General features: G+C 36.7%; 1 protein-coding gene across 2 annotated transcripts in view; it reads left to right on the top strand.

Moving 5' to 3' along the window:
- Positions 1-18197, top strand: part of LOC126272808 (WD repeat-containing protein 89) — a 264167-nt gene extending 245970 nt beyond the window's left edge. Inside the window, exon 11 of one of the 2 annotated variants that reach the window (XM_049975994.1) lies at positions 17948-18197. In XM_049975994.1, coding sequence (XP_049831951.1) covers positions 17948-17998 — 51 coding nt within the window. In that variant the 3' untranslated portion in view covers positions 17999-18197. The remainder of the gene's footprint in view (positions 1-17947) is intronic. The other variant, XM_049975995.1, reaches the window with a different exon arrangement.
- Positions 18198-21624: the final 3427 nt, after the last annotated feature.

Genomic DNA, 21624 nt, shown 5'->3' with positions numbered 1-21624 from the left:
CACAAGTAGCAGATTAATTTAATAATCATTTCTTAAATGTAGTAGAAAGTATCAGGACAAACAGTTCAAGAAAAAACAAATCATAGCAATATGTTGAAAAAGTAGCTTTCATAAAATTCAATCATATGAATGTGTCACCAACTTCTCTTACTGAAATTAAGAAAATTACATTCTCTCAAAAACAAAAGCTCAGCCAGTTTTTATGGTGTTTCAAGTAGAGTTCTAAAGCTAGCCCAATCTTATCTGAAATATGTAATGCATCACTAACTCTAGGAATTTTTTCCAGAGAGACTGAAATAAGCTATTGTTAAACCACTCTTTAAGGAAAGTGGTGAGAGAGATGCCAACAACTACCAATCTGTTTCACTGCCGACATCATTTTCCAAAATCTTTCAGATGGTGATGTATTGCAGAATAGTATATCAACTTAGTAACAATAATATCTGTAGCAAATCACAGTTCGGGTTTCAGGAGAACTGCTGTACTGAGAATGCCATTTAAACGTTCACTCACCAAATTTTACAAGCATTGATTAATAAAATAACACTAATTGGTATCTATCTGAGGCATTTGACTGCATGAATCACACTATTTTTCTAGATAAATTGAAATTTTATGGGATCGCTGGTACATCCAATGAATGGATAATGTCATATCTAACCAAAAGAATGCAGAAAGTTGTACTTAGTAATTCAATCAACATAATCCAGAAAATGATCTTCCATGTAATATAGTTCTTTTTGCAGATGACACAAGTATTGTAATAAATATAAGGACACATACAGAAATGGAAGAAATGGCAAACAGTTTTCTCAAAAGTATCATTTACTTGTTTTCTGTGAATGGCCTCACCTTCCATTTTAAAAAGACACAACATACTCAGTTCTTCACATCGAGGAGTACTGCACCAATGATAAGTGTAACACATAGTGAGGAAATAACAAATAGGGTGGAAAATTCAAAATTCTTAGGTATCTAGATCGATGAAAATTGAAACTGCGGGAGGGGGGAGAAGAAGATGTTTAGGAACTTCTAAAACAACTTAGCTCAGTCACATTTCCACTTAGAATCATCATAAATTTTGGGGAGAGGCAAAACATTAAGTTGACATATTTTGCAAATATTCATTCACCTTTAAAAAAGAAAGTCTTCATACCTCAAAAATTGCTGTATAATATGTGGTGCTCACCCACAATTATCTTCTCGACATCTGTTTAAGGAATTGGGCATTCTGACTACTGCTTCACAGTATATTTATTCCCTCATAAAGTTTGTTGTAAATAATCCACTATAGTTCAAAAGGAACAATGATGTACATAATTACAAACCAGAAGGAAAAATGAAATTCATTACTCCACACGAAATGGGGTGCATGGAGTTGCAAGAAAAATTTTTAATCAGTTACCTAGTGATATAAAATGTCTGACAGACAGGAAAGTAAAGTTTGAAAACAAACTGAAAATGTTTCTTATTGACAATTCCTCCTATTCTTTAGAAGAATTTCGATTGTGGTGTGTAAAAAATGATGGGTAGGAATTACTAGCTCACATCTGTATCCTTTTTTTAAAATAAAAAGAACCTTATAAATGTTCAGTATGTAACAGTGTTTGCAAATTAATTTGTGATGTCAATGTAAAAGGCCTCATTCTACATCATTATGATTTATCATACAACATGATTCATGGGATACAAAACTCTAAGGAAAAAATGAGGCATTACGAAAGAGTTGTGAAGTCATTGACAAATGAAATACTAAAATTTACAGCAGTGAAAATTTTGGAAACTCTTGTAAGAAAGCTGCTGAAGATTCAAATAACAATAATACTAAAAGCACAGCTTGGAATCCAAACAAAAAAGTGTTCCAGTTGTTGTGGCAGCAGCCCCAGGTCAAGTGATTGCAGCCACCAGAGAAAAGGAAAGAGTTGCTTCAGTTTCAACGAGTTTAGCCATATCTCATTTGAATGCATGGAAGAGAAGCATAATCAAAAGATGACAATGACTGCAAACATTGTTAAGAAGAATATTGACAACTGTAAATTAAAAAAAAAAAGTGTATGAATAAGAGGTGGAGCACTAATTGACTGTCAGGTTAATTTGCCAAGACAGAAATTATGAGTGCTGAAAGTTTGCAAGATACAGATGTACTCATGACAGGATTTGGGAAAAACTTTGTCTGCCCACAACGGTATTTTACAGGCATCGTTGAGACTGATGACATGAAAAACTGAAACGGATATTGATGATATGGTTTGTAGAACAACTATGAATTTAGAACTGGTAGTTGGGAATGATGTAGTGCAACAAACTGACGTTTTAATAATCAACAATGGAAATATTGTTAGGAAGTCAGAAAAGAAAGTTTGTCTTATGTGTATTCGTATAGTAGACAAATCAGAATTAGATATTGAAATCTCTGTTAGCGATGTAACGAAGGAACATACTGAAGATTCAGTGAATATATACACCTCAACGAAGACAAATTACACTGATGTCAGAATGAAGATTATTGTGAGAGAAGAGCGACCAACATATAATAGACCAATATGATTTCACCAGATGTGGCTTGATCTAGGAACAATAGAACCAAGTTCATCTGAAATAGTAGCCAGATTGTAGTTGTAAAATAGAAAAAAGGAAAATACTGTAGAAAATTAAACAAAATCAGAGAGACAGATCATTAGCTATTGCTCTCCATAGAAGATCTTTTAGATAAACTACAAGACAACTGTGTGTTTTGCACAATAGATCTCAAGAATGGTTTTTCATGTTGATGTAGAAAAGGAAAAGTTGAAAATATACTTCATCTGTGAAACACTCAAGGCAATTCCAGTTCAAGAAAGTTCCATTTGGACTATCTAATTCACCTACAGTGTTCCAGAATTTTAAGAACACTGTTTATTGGGCATTGGCTCGAGAGAACATCGTATCTATTTATATGGATGATATTATAATAACAACAAAGAGTGATGATGAGGCAGTTCAGCAGCTTGGGTTAGTGTTAAAAACTGCCACAGAATATGGCTTGGAAATTAATGTTTCAAAATGCCAGTTGTTGAAGAGAACTGTTGAGTTTTTCGGATGTGTGATACAACTGGACAAATCTGGCCTCCTTCTGAAAGGACAGTAACTGTTCAAAAGTTTCCAGAACCGAAATCTGTTCGCAGCAGTACATAGTTTCCAAGGACCAACAGGGTACTTTAGGAACTTTATCTCAACTTACTTTATAGCTTCCAGGCCTGTGAATGATTTACTGAGGAATAACTGAGAGTATAAGAACAGAGACAAGCATTTAAGACATTCAAAGATATCCTTTCATCGGATACAGTCTTAAAAGTCTGTAACTCTGTGTAAAGGTACTTCTTTGCTTTCACAGATGGTTATATAGTCAGGGAACCTGAAAGGAATGGACAATAAAATTTTCAGGACAGCTACAAGCCATGTTCAGTATGTTTTAGTAACCTGTTTCACTTTTTAATTTAACAGGAGCCTCATCAGAAACTTTGGAATTTACATTGTGAAACGTACAACAAAATATGACAATATGGAATCTTACACTGGCATTATAGAACATATTCCATTTACAGTACATTGACTTACATTTAAAGTACAATGGTTGGCTGATTACTTCTCAGTGGATACAGTTTTCAGCTGACAGAGGTAAAACAGTGGTAAAAGAACAAAATAAGACAAATGTCATTTTTGAAAATGAACTGTTTAAATTTTTGCAATTGCTTACATTCAATGGGGAAATCATGTTAAGGGCATGGATTGCTGAATTTGAGAAAGAAGATCTTCCTAGATGGAGATTATTTCCCAGACTGGAGAATAGGGTCTATGTTGTAAATAACGGGGAAAATAGACATCATGTCCGGTATACTGTTATGTGTAGAACGCGGTATATTTTACTTGTTCACAACAAGAATTCCTCATTATTTGCTGGCCTTAAGTAATGAATTCAACTGCAGGCCCAGTTTTTCTGTTCACTAGTGGTACTAGTCATTCTTAAATTTTGTAAGGTGAATTGTCTAAGTGACAGTCATATGTCTAGAGCACACAGTTTTTACAGTGCAAAAATACCACATTACTTGTATCATATCATGACGATAGGTTTCTAGAGTCCTCCATATTTATCCGCTTCCACAAAACTCGTTACTGACGAGCATGATTCTGCAAGTCAACTGCCGCTTTACTCAAGTTGTAATCTGTAACACATTGTGATTTCTTTATTCATTCCCCATTCCTTGTATGTATTTTACACTGCTGTATGGTAAGCATTTTGTCATTGGACATAAACTGGATTTTTCTACATTACTCAAGTTGTAATCTGTAACACATTGTGATTTCTGTATTCATTTAGCAGACCTTGCCAGTATTTCGTTCTACATTGTAGTGGGCATTATATCATTGGACATAAACTGAATGTCTCCACATTCCAGGTTTTCCTGTTTCGGCATGCTGCATCTTTTCCTACAAACAATGCCACATATGACTGTTCCATGGTTATGGAGCCAGAGGAGCAAATTTTAGCTTCGGTACCAATTGTTGACATAAAAAAAGTGTCCCAGTCCCAAATTCATCTTCATGAGTGTTGCCACTTTTCCCCAAATTGTGAATTCCACTGTAGTTGAAGACGAACAAAGCGCGTCTTGTTATACAGTATGATAACTAAGATAAGATAAAATGAATAATGTAAGAAACTTTACTGAACCCTTAACAGAAACACACTTTTTCTATATCAGAGGTATTATCAATCACAATAGCAGGGTTGTCAGCAAAAACACACTTTTTCTGTATCAGAGGCATTATCAAATACAACAGCAGGGTTATCAGCAAAAACTAGTGCTTCCAACTTATATCACATTTATTGAGCACACGAGAAGCACACACAGAGCTGAGTGGTCTGCCCAAGCAGTGTGTACACCTTTTTATACATACATAGAATGTTCTAGCAAATTCCAGTATTCCACAAGTAAGTAAGTACTGGTGAGTCCTAACACATTCCACAGATCACAAATGTTAAATGAATAAGCAATTACAGAAGGCAGAAATCAAATCGGTAAGAGCACTTTGATAGCCAGCAGCTACGGTGTATAAGCACTACACCACAGCAGATAATGCACAGCATATGGCTATATTATTTGGTTCACTTATTTTCCTTGTGTTTTAAACTATACAGAAATTTACAAATTTCCATTTCTTGACGATTATGGTTGTGAGCAAGGGCACCCATACAATAGTTTGGAGGGGGGAGGGGGGCAAACTAGGGCATATGAAGTATTTTTAGTACCATCAAACGGGGTGAGTTCAGATGGTTTTGTTGTTATTTTGATTGTAACTTTCGTATATATTGTTAGATTAAATTGATTGTTATGGAAGTGGTAGGATATATGTGTAACGAATAAAATATACCAGAACCGGAAAGTGTATTTGTAGGTATATTTATCTGAGGCAGTTAAATAAAGTGTCTGAAGTCACCCCATGGATTGGGGTGATTTCGGACACGCATTTTTTAAATCTCTGTCTGAAGTTACAGTATATAGCGGGCAAATTCGGACAGTTACTGCCTTCAGAATGAGATTTTCACTCTGCAGCGGAGTGTGCGCTGATATGAAACTTCCTGGCAGATTAAAACTGTGTGCCCGACCGAGACTCGAACTCGGGACCTTTGCCTTTCGCGGGCAAGTGCTCTACCATCTGAGCTACCGAAGCACGACTCACGCCCGGTACTCACAGCTTTACTTCTGCCAGTATCCATCTCCTACCTTCCAAACTTTACAGAAGAAGTTTTAATCTGCCAGGAAGTTTCATATCAGCGCACACTCCGCTGCAGAGTGAAAATCTCATTCTGGAAACATCCCCCAGGCTGTGGCTAAGCCATGTCTCCGCAATATCCTTTCTTTCAGGAGTGCTAGTTCTGCAAGTTTCGCAGGAGAGCTTCTGTAAAGTTTGGAAGGTAGGAGACGGATACTGGCAGAAGTAAAGCTGTGAGTACCGGGCGTGAGTCGTGCTTCGGTAGCTCAGATGGTAGAGCACTTGCCCGCGAAAGGCAAAGGTCCCGAGTTCGAGTCTCGGTCGGGCACACAGTTTTAATCTGCCAGGAAGTTTCAGTTACTGCCTTTTTTTTTTTAAATTCTACATGCTTTTTATTTCATTTTGGGGAAAAACATCTTAACAGTCTCTTTGTTCACTTCTGCACGAGCTCGATTAATATTTCCGCTTAAGCAAACGGAAAGATCTTGTGACTGTCGTTTGAGGAATAAATGCACCCATCCTTCTCCTGGCCAATTACTATGAAATTTCTTCTCTTTTCGGCCAGATTTATCCAGGTAGCTTTTAACTAAATATCTAATATCCAGTTTAGTGAAGGGAAATCCCCAATGTGTAGCCCCCAAGATAACTTGCTTCAATATTTCTTCTTCATCTTTATTTAGCACTGGCTGTCCTCCCATAATTTTTTTTTCTTTTTTTCTTTTACCTATCTGAATATCACAAACAGCTTTATCTAAAAGTTCTGGGTCATAATTAACACTGTACTGTAACACCGTTCCTGCTCTTATACGTTCTTGGCATTGTCCAGAATCACCCTACACAGTACACAGTTTTACAAAAACCATCATTATTTTATAACCTTGCACGAGAAACTAGACAATCTTGTACAGAAATTGTCTCAATGCTGTTAGCTACTGAACGCGTTGACAATTATGCTCACAAAACTTCTCACTTGGCGCAACGATAGAAAGTTTCCACTTTACGATAATGCATGGATTTTTAACACTGAGACTGTTCGACAGTTATTCAGCTAGGGAAACAATTGATGCAATAAAATGAGTAGCTGTTTTCATCTGCTGTAAAGATGAGGAAGCAAAGGGCTCAAATGAAGTGTGTACAATGTTGAGCAAGTATATCCAAAGTTCGATTGCCAAGGACACAAAAGTGTTATAAATGTTAGAGGGCAGTTGTGTGGGCCAGAACAAAAACAATAACCTGGTTGGGGTGATGACGGCACTGTATGCAGTCAAAAGATTCAACAACATTAAAGTTATTTTCTCATTAGAGGTCATTCCTTTACACCAAATGATATGGATATCAGAATAATTTGGAGGAAGCTGGAAAAGAAGCAGAGAACCATATAATCAATGACATTGTTGAATTCATAAATGATTGCTCAAAAAACAGTAACAAATTGTTCACTGTTTCAATGAAGGTGGATTATTTTTCAAATACAGTTCCTGGAGGTCTACATTCTGTATAAGATCTTCCCTGAGTGATGACATGTATAGCAAAGTTGTTCGTAGACACATGAAAAGGGTTCTCACTATTTCAAAGTACTAAGATATGACCTTTTCAGCTGACAGTTTCTGCAGTGTTAAGCACAACATGAATATTGTTGGCTTCATGATGGACACTTTTAGGCTGAGAGAAGCTGTACAACCTTTGGAACTCCCTTCAAAGAACGCCTTCATATCTGTACTGCCTATAAATAACCAAAAAATGGATGGCATCAGGAAATTGTTGGTATACATCCCTCAAGACAAGATGCAATTTTGGAAGTCAGTCACATCATGGCCGACAACAATAGCATCTTGTGATGTAGATGAAGATAACTGAGAAATTCAATCATGCAAAAAGTCATATATTATTTAGAATTATGTAACAAGCAGTGTTTACTAGCAGTGTTTACTACAGTAAAAGATGTTTATATGTGCAATTCTATTTTAAAATAAGTAACTTAACCCCAAAATTAATTTGAAAATCCAAGGTACTGCAAGAAGGGAACATGTCAGACACCAACGAAGTTGTCTGCATCTTTCTGTTTACATCATACTTGACTTTTACATGATAATAAGCATGTATACCTATATCAAGGAACCAGAAATGTACATCAGGAAAAAAAAATGTATTAAATCAGTTTTTTGTCTCCATGGTAAAAGTAGGAAATGCGAACATGTTGCCTTACCGCAATATGCAGTTCATATAGAGTTGCAGCCCAAATATATGCAGTAAATCCAATCACAATAAAATATGGATGTGACACAGTGCTTGTTTGGGGGTGTAGAGTAAGTTTGGCTGGAGTTGATAACCTACATTTCAGTGATGGAATAAGGGTCAATGTGATACATTGATACATTTTATTCATTTATTTTACATTATCAGACCATGATCTATAGGGCTCCTCTTACATACAGTACTTTTTATGTCTTAGTTGCTTACAAAATGACCAATAATTTTGATATTGTACACAGTAATAAAAAGGGAAATAATATACTCAGAAATATTTTAATGTTTCTAATGACTGTGTGAATAACAATACTGGCTAAGAACCATTAATGTGGATACTAATGATACTAATACTGCTGCTGAAATTGGTAGTAGTAGCAGCAGCAGCAGTAGTAGTAGTAGTAGTAGTAGTAGTAACAGATACAAAATGTATTTAAAAGAATGGTACTTAGTAGTAATGGGGTAAGCACAAAGGGAACATAATTGTTGTTTTATTAGAGATCTCATTAACTGTCTTTTGAAGCTGGAGATATTCAGTTCTCTGATATTGTGAGGAAAATAATTCCAGGGCTGGGTTCCTGCTACTAAAAAGGACTTACTGAAAAAAGAGGAGTGGTGGAGTGGACAGAAAGGATTTTACTCTGATGGGAATGAGTGTTTCTGCTGTTTTGTTCAGATAAAAGTGTTAAGGCCAATAAGAGGTATGAAGGACTGTATGTGTTGTAAGGATGGTAGAGGAGGCCATGTATTTGAAAATCTCTGCATGTAGCCAGACTAGCTGTGCATAAGCAGATGATATATGATTTAAAAACTCAAATATATTATGTTGTCCTTGTTGGATTGTGGTTTGGAACCTGTTACTATTTATGACACAATAGATAAATTTATTTTTCCCCATGATGCTCATCTTCTGGTGGATCAGTGACATGATCAAAAAGTCAAATATATAATGTCCTCCATGTTGGACTGTGCTTTGGAAACTGTGACTGTTTATGATACAATAGATAAATTTATTATTTTTTTCCATAACACTTTTTGAGGGCTTTCACCCTCATCTTCAGATGTATCAATATTATATTTTTGTTTACTTGATGTAGCCAATTGTCTGTTTTGAAGTTCATTTCACTACAAATAAGACATAATTTGTAACTATTATTGTAATATGTTGCTAAGATTATACACTTTCATTATTAGATGGCACACAAACACTAAACAACAACACAAACAGTTCTGAGATTGTATAGATGTAGAAATACAGTGCCTTGTAAGACAAAGAGCATTGCTGTTTACAATGTAAGTCAAAAATCTTTACAACCTTTTCACTGAAAAATATCATTATTTTTCAGCATACTTATTTGTTAATGCATCAATTTGGTGATTTGGGTGTTGTTTTCATGGTTTACTTTAATCTATTCTTTAGCATACTAGAAGTTACTGTGTATTGGCTAGTATGCTGAAGAAGTTTCTAAAATAGTTTTGTCACCACTGTCTCAGTTTTTCATTGAGTATGTTCTGCCCATTTTTTCTGTTACGAATGAAAATTTCAAGTTCTTCATAGACTTTAATTTGTGGCCTTTGTGTAGTTTACAACGTATATTATATTGTTACCTACAGTGTCAAAATCATGTCCTGTGTCATTAAAGTGAGTAACTAAGGCGGATTTATTGAGACTGTTGTATCTAAGTGCAATTATGTGTTCCTTAGATCTAGTTCAGAAGCTTCATCCAGTGTGACCAGCATTGTACTGGGCACTCATTGCACTTCATTTTGTAAACCTCTAAGTTAGAAAATTTGTCTTTGTTGGTTTTTATGTTATGTGGCAGCCTATTACATAATTTATTGCTGAGTGAAAAAGCAACTCTTTCTTTATATGGTCCCAATACATTAGCAATTTTCTACGAAATGGCACCACAAGCAGGGAGTGCATACTGTCCTGGCATGTCTGACGGTTGTTCTTATTTTTGTTTCTATCTGTTCATTTCCTAACTTTCTTGGAGATCTATAACAATAATGGAAAGGCAACCACTCACCTATAGCTGACTGATGCATGCAGCACAGAAACATGTAACAGGGAACAACATTCACAGTAACTTTCAAGCCCTTGCCCTTTTTCTATCAGACATACATACCTTCACATACAGAACTTATGTGGTCATATGCATGACTTGGAAATCTTGTCTATGAGTGCATGTTGAAAACAGTTCGCATCTGCTATTTGTTTAATTACACCAATTTCAGTTTGAAGCATTTTGTTGCTCAGTGGCATTCTGTGTGTCCTGTGTAATGCTAGTGTGTACAAGGGTAGTATGAAAATGTATTCAACAACATGCACAAGAACATTCAGTTCACGTGTGAATGTGAATGTCAGAATTCGGTAAACTTTCTTGACCTCACCACCACTAGAAAAAACAGTGAATGTATTCTTAGAATCTACAGAAAACATATGGTATTACCACAGATATAAACATTGATGTATCTTCATGCCAACCCATACACACAAGTTAGTGGGATATAGCTTCCTGTACTGAGACCATATAATGTTAGTATAACAATGGAAAGAAAGCCACAAACTTTTAAAATTTCATGCAGCATCTTATGTAAATGCAAATATAAGCGTGTCCATCAGGAAAACGATGGGCATTTCAGCATGAAGCTAATGTATAAAAATGATGGATAAAAATCAAATTTTATTATCATATAGTTTCTTTAAAATCATTTGAGAAAGATTGTAGGACATACGCCTCGATTTTGTCAGCATAGTGCATCACCAACTGGTGTACCAAAAGTTGGCAAAGACTTTCTCATTCATTCCAGCCTGCTGACAAGGCAAACAAAACCATGGCAGTTGACACTGTCACCCATCTGCCATAGTGTTCCACTTTCTGCACTGGTTCGAGCTGCATCACACTGGGTTCACCTGTACAGGGAACCCACTTTCTTTCTGTGTGCATCCTAAGAGTAACTTTTTCTACCAGCAATAAATTATGTAGTAGGCTGCCACACAACATAAAAACGACAGAAAAAATTTTTTTAACTCAAATAACTACAAGATAAAGTGCAATGAGTGCCCAGTTCATATTTTGGTCAATCTGGATGAAGCTTCCAAACAAGGTTTAAGGCACACATACGTGCATTTAGGTAAAACACAATAAATGTCATATTCTACTCACATTCATGTGCAGGACATACTTTCAACGACATAGGTAACAAGCTAATAATACTTCACAAACTAAACAAAGGCCACATATTAAACCCCTGAGGAGGATGTGAAATGTTGATCCACAATGGAAAACACCCAAAATCAAATGTGAGACAGTGCCAATGAACCTTTTTGGAACTTTTTCAAGCATGTTAGATGATAGACAGCAACTTTCATTGTCATCTGTTCTTTAGTGACCTAAATTGTGAAAACAACTCCCAAATCAACAAAGTGATAGATTAACAAATAAATATATTTTTTGCAACAATGATATTTTTAAGCAAAATTGCTGTGAAGCTGTAACACTGGTATATACACTGAGGTGGCAAGAGTCATAGAATACCTCCCTAATATCATTTTGGACCTCCTTTTCTCTGGTGTAGAGCAAATCCCATAAATGTTCAGTAGGATTCATGTTGGGTAGTATGGGTGGCCAAACCATCCACTCAAATTCTCCAGAATATTCTTCAAACCAATTGTGAACAATTGCGGCTCGGTAACATGATGCATTGTTGTGGGAACATGAAGTCTGTGAATGAATGACTGCAAATGGTCTCTGTGTAGCCAAACATAATCATTTCCCATCAGTTATCAGTTCAGTTGGACCAGAGAACCCAGTCAATTACATGTAAACACTGCTCACACTATTACGGAGCGACGACCAGCTTACTCATTGCCTTGTTGACAACTTGGGTCCATAGCTTTGTGGGGTCTGAAACACTCGAATCCTACCATCAACTGTTACCAACTGAAAGCTGTATTCATCTTACACAGTTTCCAGTCATGTAAGGTCCAACCATTAGGCTTACAAGCCCAGGAGAAGCGCTGTAGGCGATGTCATGCTGTTAGCAAAGGCACACGCATTTGTCACCTGTTTGTCATAGGCCATTAACGCCAAATTAAGCAGACCTGGCCTAATGGATACATTCCTCATACATCCCACATTAATTTCTGTGGTTATTTCATGTAGTGTTACTTGTCTGTTAGCACTGACAACTCTACGCAAGTGCAACTGCTCCTGGTTGTTAAGTAAAGTTGTCGGGCACTGCGTCCATGTCCATAATGAGGGACTGCCAGAAATTTGGTATTCTTGGCAAACTAAACAGTGAATGTCCCTTGCGTCCAACTCCAACTACCATTCTGTGTTCAGAGTCTGTTAATTGCTGTTGTGGAGCCATAATCATGTTGTAAACCTTTTCTAATGAATCACCTGCATACAAATGACTGCTCCAACAATGCACCGCCATTTTATACCATGTGTATGCAATACTATCGCCATCTGTATATGTGCGTTTCATTATTCCATAACTTTTGTCACCTCAGTGTATGTTATTCTGTATATTTCATCTGCAATATAAGCTGGTAATGCTCTTTGACTTATGAGATGCCATTCTACTCCTGTAACCACCTCTGGATTGCTTATGTTGTTGTTTTGTATTTGTGTATCATCTAATGGTGAAAATGTATATTTATAATGAACCTCGGAGCTCTTTCTGCTGGAACATCTTGTTAGTAGCTTTATTACTATTTAAAATTTATAATTCTTGTGACACATTACTATAACAAGTGCAAATTCTCTCTTATTTTAGCTAAATAATGTTCAAAACAGATAACTAGCTACACCCAGCAAACAAAAATGTAATATAATCCACTGTTCCACCTGAAGATGAAGATGTAAGCCCTTGAAATGTGTCATGGGAGAAAATAAAAGTGTCTTAACACTGATAATTGTTTTACTCTGCCTTTTTTTAAAAGGTCAGATATCACAAATATAATGTATTCAGGCATTCATCATCAGTTTCAAGTGCCATAAGCTTGCCTGAGATAGGCCATAAATTATTGTAATCAACAATGGGTTACAAGCTTTTGTACTCATGCAAATTTCTTTTTGAGGTAAAAGGGCAGAATTTTTCGTGCTGTAGTAGTGCATGGATAATTGCTGATGTCGTCTTGCACATTATTGCTACAGGAGTGGACAAATGTATGGAAACACAGCAAGAAATGCGTGCTTTAACATAAATGCAGATGCTAGTCAAGTCTGCAGGCTACACTGATGTATTGCACTGTTGTTTTGACACAGACAACACCTGTGCAGTGCTCTCAGTACATTGCAAGTTTGAGTGCATTATGTCAGAACTCAGTGCATTTGAATGTGGGCAAATTGTTGATGGGTTTTTCTGTAACCAAGGTGGACAAAAGAGTCCGGTGTTTCAAGAGGCACTGTATTGGGCCCAAATGTTGCAAAGGTTGTTTCGACTACGCTGTAAAAGGTTTTCTGGGAAGCCATTGCACATCCTCCATATAGTCCCGATCTCTCCCCATGTGTGGTTAGCACACTGGACTCACATTCGGGAGGACGGTTCAAGCCCGTCTCCGGCCATCCAGATTTAGGTTTTCCGTGATTTCCCTAAATTTTCAGGCAAATGCCGGGATGGTTCCTTTGAAAGGGCACGGCCGATTTCCTTCCCAATCCTTCTCCAACCCGAGCTTGCGCTCCATCTCTAATGACCTCGTTGGTGAAGGGACGTTAAACACGAACCACCACCACCATCTCCCCATGTGATTTCTGTATTTTTGAAGAGACATTTGCTGCTGAGAATTTCCTTCAGTCAAACAGCTGCACGCCTGGATTCAATCGTGGTTCTGTAGGCAACCACAGAATATTTTTTCATGAAGACACTGACTGTCTTGTCCGCAGTAGGAAAAAAGTATTAACAATTATGGTGATTACTTTTGAAATTAAAAAAAAGACAGTTTACTTACTTTTTTCTATCTGTGTCATTTTATTTGACTGCCCTTTATAATATTCCAGTTTAATTTTTTATTGTGGAGGGAGCAGGACATGTACGACTAAGTGACTTTGAAGAGGAAGTTCACACATTATTCACCGTGGACACAGAGCCAGCTCTGTAGTTACACATTTTTGAGTGGAGATTTTTTTCTGTTCTGCCTCACATTCATGTGGGAGGTTTATTGCTATCTCAATTACTTCTGTCATAAAGAGTTATACAATATTGGAACCTGAATGTGGCTATAGACTTGTACCCAGCAAAAGATCAGTTCATACTCTGTTTTACTATTGTCCTTATATAGTAGTGTTATGAATTTACAAAAACATCCAAGTTTGACTGCTAGTAAGGATGCATCTAATAACAACTTCAGGACAACTGCCTGCTCACATCTATGTCTAATTCAGTTGGTTCTTCATCTTTATTATTAAGTGCAAAAAGCTTTAGACAGATGCCCAAAGTGTTTGAGCACAAAGAGTAACTGTGCCAAGTTATATTTGTTTTGTTGCTTCATTTTAAAGAAAGTCAGTGGGCAACGCATGTTGAAAAATATGTCCTAAATTTTGTGATTTCTGGCTTTTTTGTTTGTTAGTTTCTGACACTAAGTGTAAGGTTTAAATTAATTCAATCTTTTTTTGCCTGAAGTAGATCATTTGCCATTTGAACCCAAGAGATGCAAATCTGTTACCCAAGAGAATAGCTAGTCACATAGTCATTTTCATTGCTTTTCATCTTAATGTTGTAAAATCAGATGTGGTTAGAACATTGTTCATGTTTGCTGTGAGTGATTCTAAGTCTCAGTAGATAGCAGTGTCATTAGTAGAGTTAGTGAAAGGAGATCCCTGACAGCTGGCAACCCTATGGCCAGAACTGTGAAGTGCAATGAGCTGCAGGTAATGTTGTAGTTTTTAATTTATTTGTGTGAAACATGTAATTACATGCATAGCAGTTGTAGTACAATAGATAGTACAATAGATATGACAGTATACAATTTGAATTTATTTTATAATAAATTTGTTTTACATACGAATACATTAGATTTTAGTTTCTGTGGTTGGCTATAGTAGCACTGCTCAGTGAGCCATGATTTTAGATGTTTTTTTTAATTTTTCCCCAGTTAACAGCCTCATTTCCTTTGGTAGTGTGCAAAAGTATTTTGCTCCTTTAGTGTATGGACTGTTTGCAGGTTTTTCAGTCTCCTGTTTATTTACAATATGATAATTTTATACTTGTCTATTGTTATGTTCATGAATTTGTGCATTACCACATGTATGTATCTCATCATCTATAGCTAGTACTGTTGTTTCAACATATACATAGAATAGTCAGTCAGAAATCTGTAAACAATTCCTTGAGAGGTTCTAGCATCTTTTTTGCCTAATATTCTCGAAGCTCTTTTCTGCATTTTAAATGCTCAGTGTACATGAGTTTTGGAAGTTACACTTCATAACACAAGACCATATGCACGAAAGGGATGCATTAAACTGAAATAAATAATCCTCATTGTTTGGGTGTTGACATGTGGGGCTATTCTTCTTGAAACATAAATGTTAGTCTGTCACACATATTGCCAATTTGTTGTCCATAATAGATTGCTATCTACTCATTCACGTAAGAATTTACACTTACTGCAGATTTTCATAATATATTACTATCTTGATAATTACCACAATTTTGCAAATCATTATATATATATATATATTATTTTGAATCAAATTAAGGATGCAAATAAAATAGAAAGAAACTTCCACATGGGAAAAATATATTAAAAACAAAGATTCCAAGACTTACCAAGCAGGAAAGCGCCGGTAGACAGGCACAATAAAATAACACACAAACACACACATACAAAATTTGTAGCTTTCGCAACCAACAGTTGCTTCTTCAGGAAAGAGGGAAAGACGAAAGGATGTGGGTTTTAAGGGAGAGGTTAACGAGTCATTCCAATCCCGGGAGCGGAAAGACTTACCTTAGGGGGAAAAAGGATAGGTATATACTCGCGCGCGCGCACATACACACACGCACGCACGCACACGCACACACACACACACACACACACACACACACACACACACACACACACACACACACACACACACACACACTCTTTGCCTTTAAATATTTCTGCTTGTGTCTGTATATGTATGGATGGATGTGTGTGTGTGTGTGTGTGTGTGTGTGTGTTTGTGTGTGTGTGTGTGCGAGTATATGAGTATATACCTATCCTTTTTTCCCCCTAAGGTAAGTCTTTCCGCTCCCGGGATTGGAATGACTCCTTACCCTCTCCCTTAAAACCCACATCCTTTCGTCTTTCCCGCTTTCCTGAAGAAGCAACCGTTGGTTGCGAAAGCTACAAATTTTTTGTGTGTGTTTGTGTGTTATTTTATTGTGCCTGTCTACTGGCGCTTTCCCGCTTGGTAAGTCTTGGAATCTTTGTTTTTAATATATTTTTCCCATGTGGAAGTTTCTTTCTATTTTATACTTTGACATATCTATAAAATGTTTTACCTCTCTGCCAAGAATTAACATTTCATTTCCCCAATAAAGGCCTGAAGTGTCATCTGCATACATTGTAATGTAAGTATCATTTTTAAATGTATTTGGAGAGTCATTGAATAGCATATCAAAAGGAAGGGAGCAATTATTGATCCCTGAGGCACACCGAATTTGATATTCCTGACCTCTGATTTGTGACATTTTAATGTTTCCCCGTTATTGTATGTGGTTTAGGCACATTGTCTTCTGATTTTTTTTTTCTTTTTGTTTTTAGTAGGATGGAATAACATGTAAAATTTTTCCGCTTATGCCATCTCTGGCCAATTTTGACAGGAGCACTTAAAGATCAACCTTATCAAAAGCCTTTGATAGATCTAGGAAAACTCCAGCTACTCACCTGCCTTAATTTTGTCGAGAACTTTCAGTATAAACTGTAGTGTGCTGCTGTCATGTTGCTGTGACCACACCTAAAACCATGCTGAAAATCTCCCAGGAATTTGTGCATATTTTAATGCTCCAATATGTATTTCAGAATTATTTTTTCAATTAACTTACTAAAAACAGAAGCTAAAGTGAGCAGTCACTAATTTTCTACTAGTTGTTTATCAGTTTTTTTCCCCCTAGAGAGATTTAACAGTGGCTAATTTTAATGTTTGAGGGAAGACTCTTTTTGAGACACTATCTATTAAATTCATAAAAGGATATGCTAGATTATGTTGTGCATTGTTTAGATGAAAATAGAGAAACTTCATCGCAGTCAGCAGATTTTTTGCTTTTACTTTCTCTGATGAGCTGCAAAATATCCTTGAAATGAACTTCAAGGGCTTGATGAGGTTCAGAGTTGATTTCAGGATGATTTGCAACATGTACTTAATCTGTGGTACAAAAGTCAGATTCTACAATATCTATGAAGTATGTGACAATATTGTTATTAGATATCTGTATGTTTATGTTAATTTTCGGTTTTGTTTCATTGTCTCTTATTTCATTTACTATGGATCAGCAGGTCTTTGAGTTTTGCATTTGTAAGTTAATCTTTTTCATCCTTTAATCTTTTGATTTGCTTGCAAAACTGGTATTTATACTGTATGCATGTATCCGTCTACTACGTGAAAACAGTAGTCCTGTATAGAGGTGCAGCATCATTGGGGCTTTGTCACAGAGACATATGCAAAGTTGCGATATGTTGTTTGTTGTGGCAGATGTGTAAAGCAGCCACACCAGGTCTCCACAGTTATCAGGGATATCCTTTTGCTAGCTCTACTATGTAATTATGATATGTGTAATACCTCTGTAAAGATGATGTGTAGATGAATGTCCCTTTTTATTATATGTAGTAAAATTTATGAAAGAGGCCATTGCAATACTGCTAGTGGAACTTTATTGTGAGCTGTGGAATTTTAGATGTATGTTTCTGCCTGTAAGAAGTTTCTTTTTCAAATGATAATGTTTTATCTTTTTTCAGAATTTTAAAATGAAACACAAGAGCAAGTCAAAGCCATATCAACGTGAGTAGAATGCCTCAAAGAAAAGCAATTTAATATATTTTTAAAAAAAGACTGTTTTTATTTGTTTAATCCTAGCTGTCAAATCCTGACAAAAACAGCTCTGCTTGACAGTTTCTAATTTTATGCAAGATGTAAAGATTATGTAATTGAATTATAAATATGTATTTATTGACTAAAATACAATGTCTGTGTCATCAGTAAATTAAATCTGTTTTTATTTGGTACTCATACAAGGTGTTCCAAAAACTGCAAACATAGGGATTAGTTACTTACACTAAAACAAGAAAAAATGTGTCTAGTAAATATGGCTCTAAAATATGTGGCCTAAGGCCTATGAGCACTTGTTCATCTTCGATACTGTGAAACATCACTTTTACTGCAAGGACTTTGCTTTCCATATTTTGGGAGGAGATAGTATTTGGGGGGGGGGGGGGGGGGGGGGGGGAAGAGGCCAGTCAACATTGAGTGTAAAATGCACACTTTAAGAGCCAGTGAGCACTTGTTCATCTTCTCAAGTGTGAAACCCATCTCTTTCTACTGAACAAGTGATTGTAGCTCTTAAGGTATGCCTGTTAGAGCCCAAGTTAACCACACACTTTTTTTTTTGTTTTGGTCCCTACTATCTCCTCCAAAAATCTGGAAAGCACAGAGTGTGAAATACAAAAGATGTATTTCATAGTATTGAAAATGGAAAGGTGTTCATGGCTCTCAAGGTATGCATTTTAAAGCCAATGTTTAGCATATATTTTTCTCTTGGTTTGATGTAAGGAACCTGTCCCTAAAACTTGTCAGTGTTTTTTGGGACACCATGTATACTTCCTCACATTACCTATTACGATGACTCAGTAGTACTCTGATACGAGTAAAACTGCTGGTAATTGTTGAAGAGTTGATTATGAACTATAGAAGATGACTACAGTGGAAAATATAATCTTTTGAAAAAAGAGGAAGGGGGAGGGAGGGATAGTTTAAAATCTAAACATTTTAAAACAACACACAAGAAGTACAGAGTTATTCACAAGTACCTGTGAAGTTTCGGAAGATGACCGTATGAAGACTACAAGACATACAGAAAATAGGAAAGTATCAGTAGACAGAGCAACTCTGAAAGTTTTAAACTCACTCACAGTTGCTCAATATGGGCACTGTTTGGGATGCAGCAGGTGTCAATATGATAGTCAGACTCCTGCCGTACGCATACCAACACATCACAATCAATATTAGTGACCATTAATTCTTATTCCTCACAACTCTTTCATATTAAATGTCAGTGGATGCTGAAACATGTGATGCCACAATCACATAAGACTTAACTCAGGGGACAACTGAAGTAGAGAACAGTCACAAAGAGAAGGGTGGCTTGTTTTGTACTATTGTGAAATAGGGGAGATAGTACTACAGACATGATATGTGAATTGGAGTGGCAATCATTAAAAGAAAGGTGTTTTTCATTGCGACGGGCTCCTCTCACGCAATTTCAGTCACCAGTTTTCTTCTACGATTACAAAAACATTCTGGTTGGCACCCACCTTCATAGGGAGATATGACCATCACAATAAAATAAGAGAAATCAGGGCTCGCACAGAAAAATTTAAGTACTCATTTTTCCCACATGTCATTCGAGAGTGGAGTGGTAGAGACATAGCTTGAAGGTAGTTCATTGAACCGTCTGCCAGGCACTTTAATGTGAATAGCAGAGTAATCACGTAGATGTAGATTTTCTGTTCAATACCAAGGCTGTTGGGCACTGAGGTAATCATGAATGTGTGAAAGAAAATATGCTTGAGTACCACCTTGTTGCAATGCAAAAAGGAGTCCTCATTGTCTTGCCATAATTGTGACACAAGCCACTGCTGTACCAAGTCCAGGTACACAAAACCTGTCACAGTTTTCTCCAAAAAGAAAAAGGCTCCATAAATTTTGAACAGGATATGGTACAAAAGGCATTAATTTCAAGTGAACCACAAATTTGTTCCACAATCTAATGTGGATTTTCTGTGTCCCAAATATGCACGTCGTGACAATTCACCTTTCCAGACACATGAAACTTACTTCATCACTGAAAACCAACACCTGTGAAAAACCATCTGTCAACCAGTAGCTGCTGCAAGTCACTGCAAAAGTCAGAATGAAGTTCATTGTCTGAGTAGTAAGTGCGCACAACCATTGCAGCTTCTGTGGGGCAACATGCAGATGTTATTGTAGAATGTGCCAGACGGTTTGCACCAGGGTCTGCAGCTCACAGCTCTCATTGATTTCTTGAAGCTCTTGACGAATAATTCACTCACATGGACCATCTTTCCTGCGCTGATGGTTTCAGCTGGCCTGCCCCACCCCCACCCCCACCCCAACCCCCACCCCCACCCACGCCCCCCATGCACCACAGAGGCAGCCAGTCTCATGGAATGTGACAATGTGGTTTTCTGTTGCAACATTCTTGAATAAGTGCTCCACAGAGTTTTTTCATTTCAGGTTTGATTCCGAGTCCTTGGTAGACACCTTATTCAATTAATTTTCTGCCCACTCAAGAAAATTATGAGTGTTGCTGCACACCTTAAAAGACACCTTTGCCTTGGTGTTCCCGGAATTTATAATATACCTTGTGAATGTGATAGCAGTTGTGCTGGTCATGTTTTCAGAACGCTGCTCAGGCCAGCAATGCCACATTAAATATTGTAATTTCGACAAATCTGATATTGCAAAACACAGCTTTATGAACAAAAATACATACAAGTATGATGAAACAGAAATAATATCCCATGCATCCATGTATAGGGCTTTTGTATCAATGAAACCATGGAGATCAGACTGTGTAGTAACTTTAACTGGGACAGTGGCTATGTCCTTAATGGTGCATGCAGATTGTTGCATCAAAATGAAATACAACACAGAAATAAGTTGAGTCATTCACCATCTAACAAAATCAGTATCGCTACCACTGTTCTTTAGTCATAGACATTGACCTAATTTTTGGTTGCAAAAGGAAGATCTGTAATGTCTGCAAGGCATATTTTGGCCAATTACACAAAGTACCAAAATGTCTGCTGAAATCTCCTGACAGTGGTGACCAAGGAAACTATCAAAAGTTTGAGGCTGATACGAGTCTGATGTGGCTAGAACTCCGTGAACAACTTATACGTAGAATGTGTTGCATCACCCATGGATTGTTTAGTATGCTGCTGCAGCTTTCACGTGATATTCTGTATGAAATCATCACTAAACTGCCACAATTAACTCATGTTTAGCAAATTCACAGACACAGAAGCCACACATTGCTCCATTAAATGCCATGTTCTGACATGGCTTCCCCTTAGTGTTGCATTCTGTAACTATGCCATGTTGTGTGTTACAGATCGAAACGTGGAGAGATGCTCTATCCACTGCTATGTGTCATTTTTCTGTATGTCTCTTAGCTTTTGTACAGTCATCTTCTGAGACCCTGGAAGTACTTATGAATAACTCTGTATTTGTCCCAAGTTATTTATTATATTGCAGATGTGTAATGGCTTGCAGTACTACATTTCTGTAAATATTCAGTCTGAACTGAAAAAATCTGACTTTTAAATAGAACTTTGGCCTGTACTGATACATTACTTTTTGAAGGGTGAAAAAAGTTAACTTCAAATAGCAAAAT

This window comes from Schistocerca gregaria, chromosome 5 (assembly GCF_023897955.1).
Source record: "Schistocerca gregaria isolate iqSchGreg1 chromosome 5, iqSchGreg1.2, whole genome shotgun sequence".
Taxonomy (NCBI): Eukaryota; Metazoa; Arthropoda; class Insecta; order Orthoptera; family Acrididae; genus Schistocerca; species Schistocerca gregaria.
Note: the sequence above shows the minus strand (reverse complement) of the source record. Positions and strands in the feature narration are given on the sequence as shown.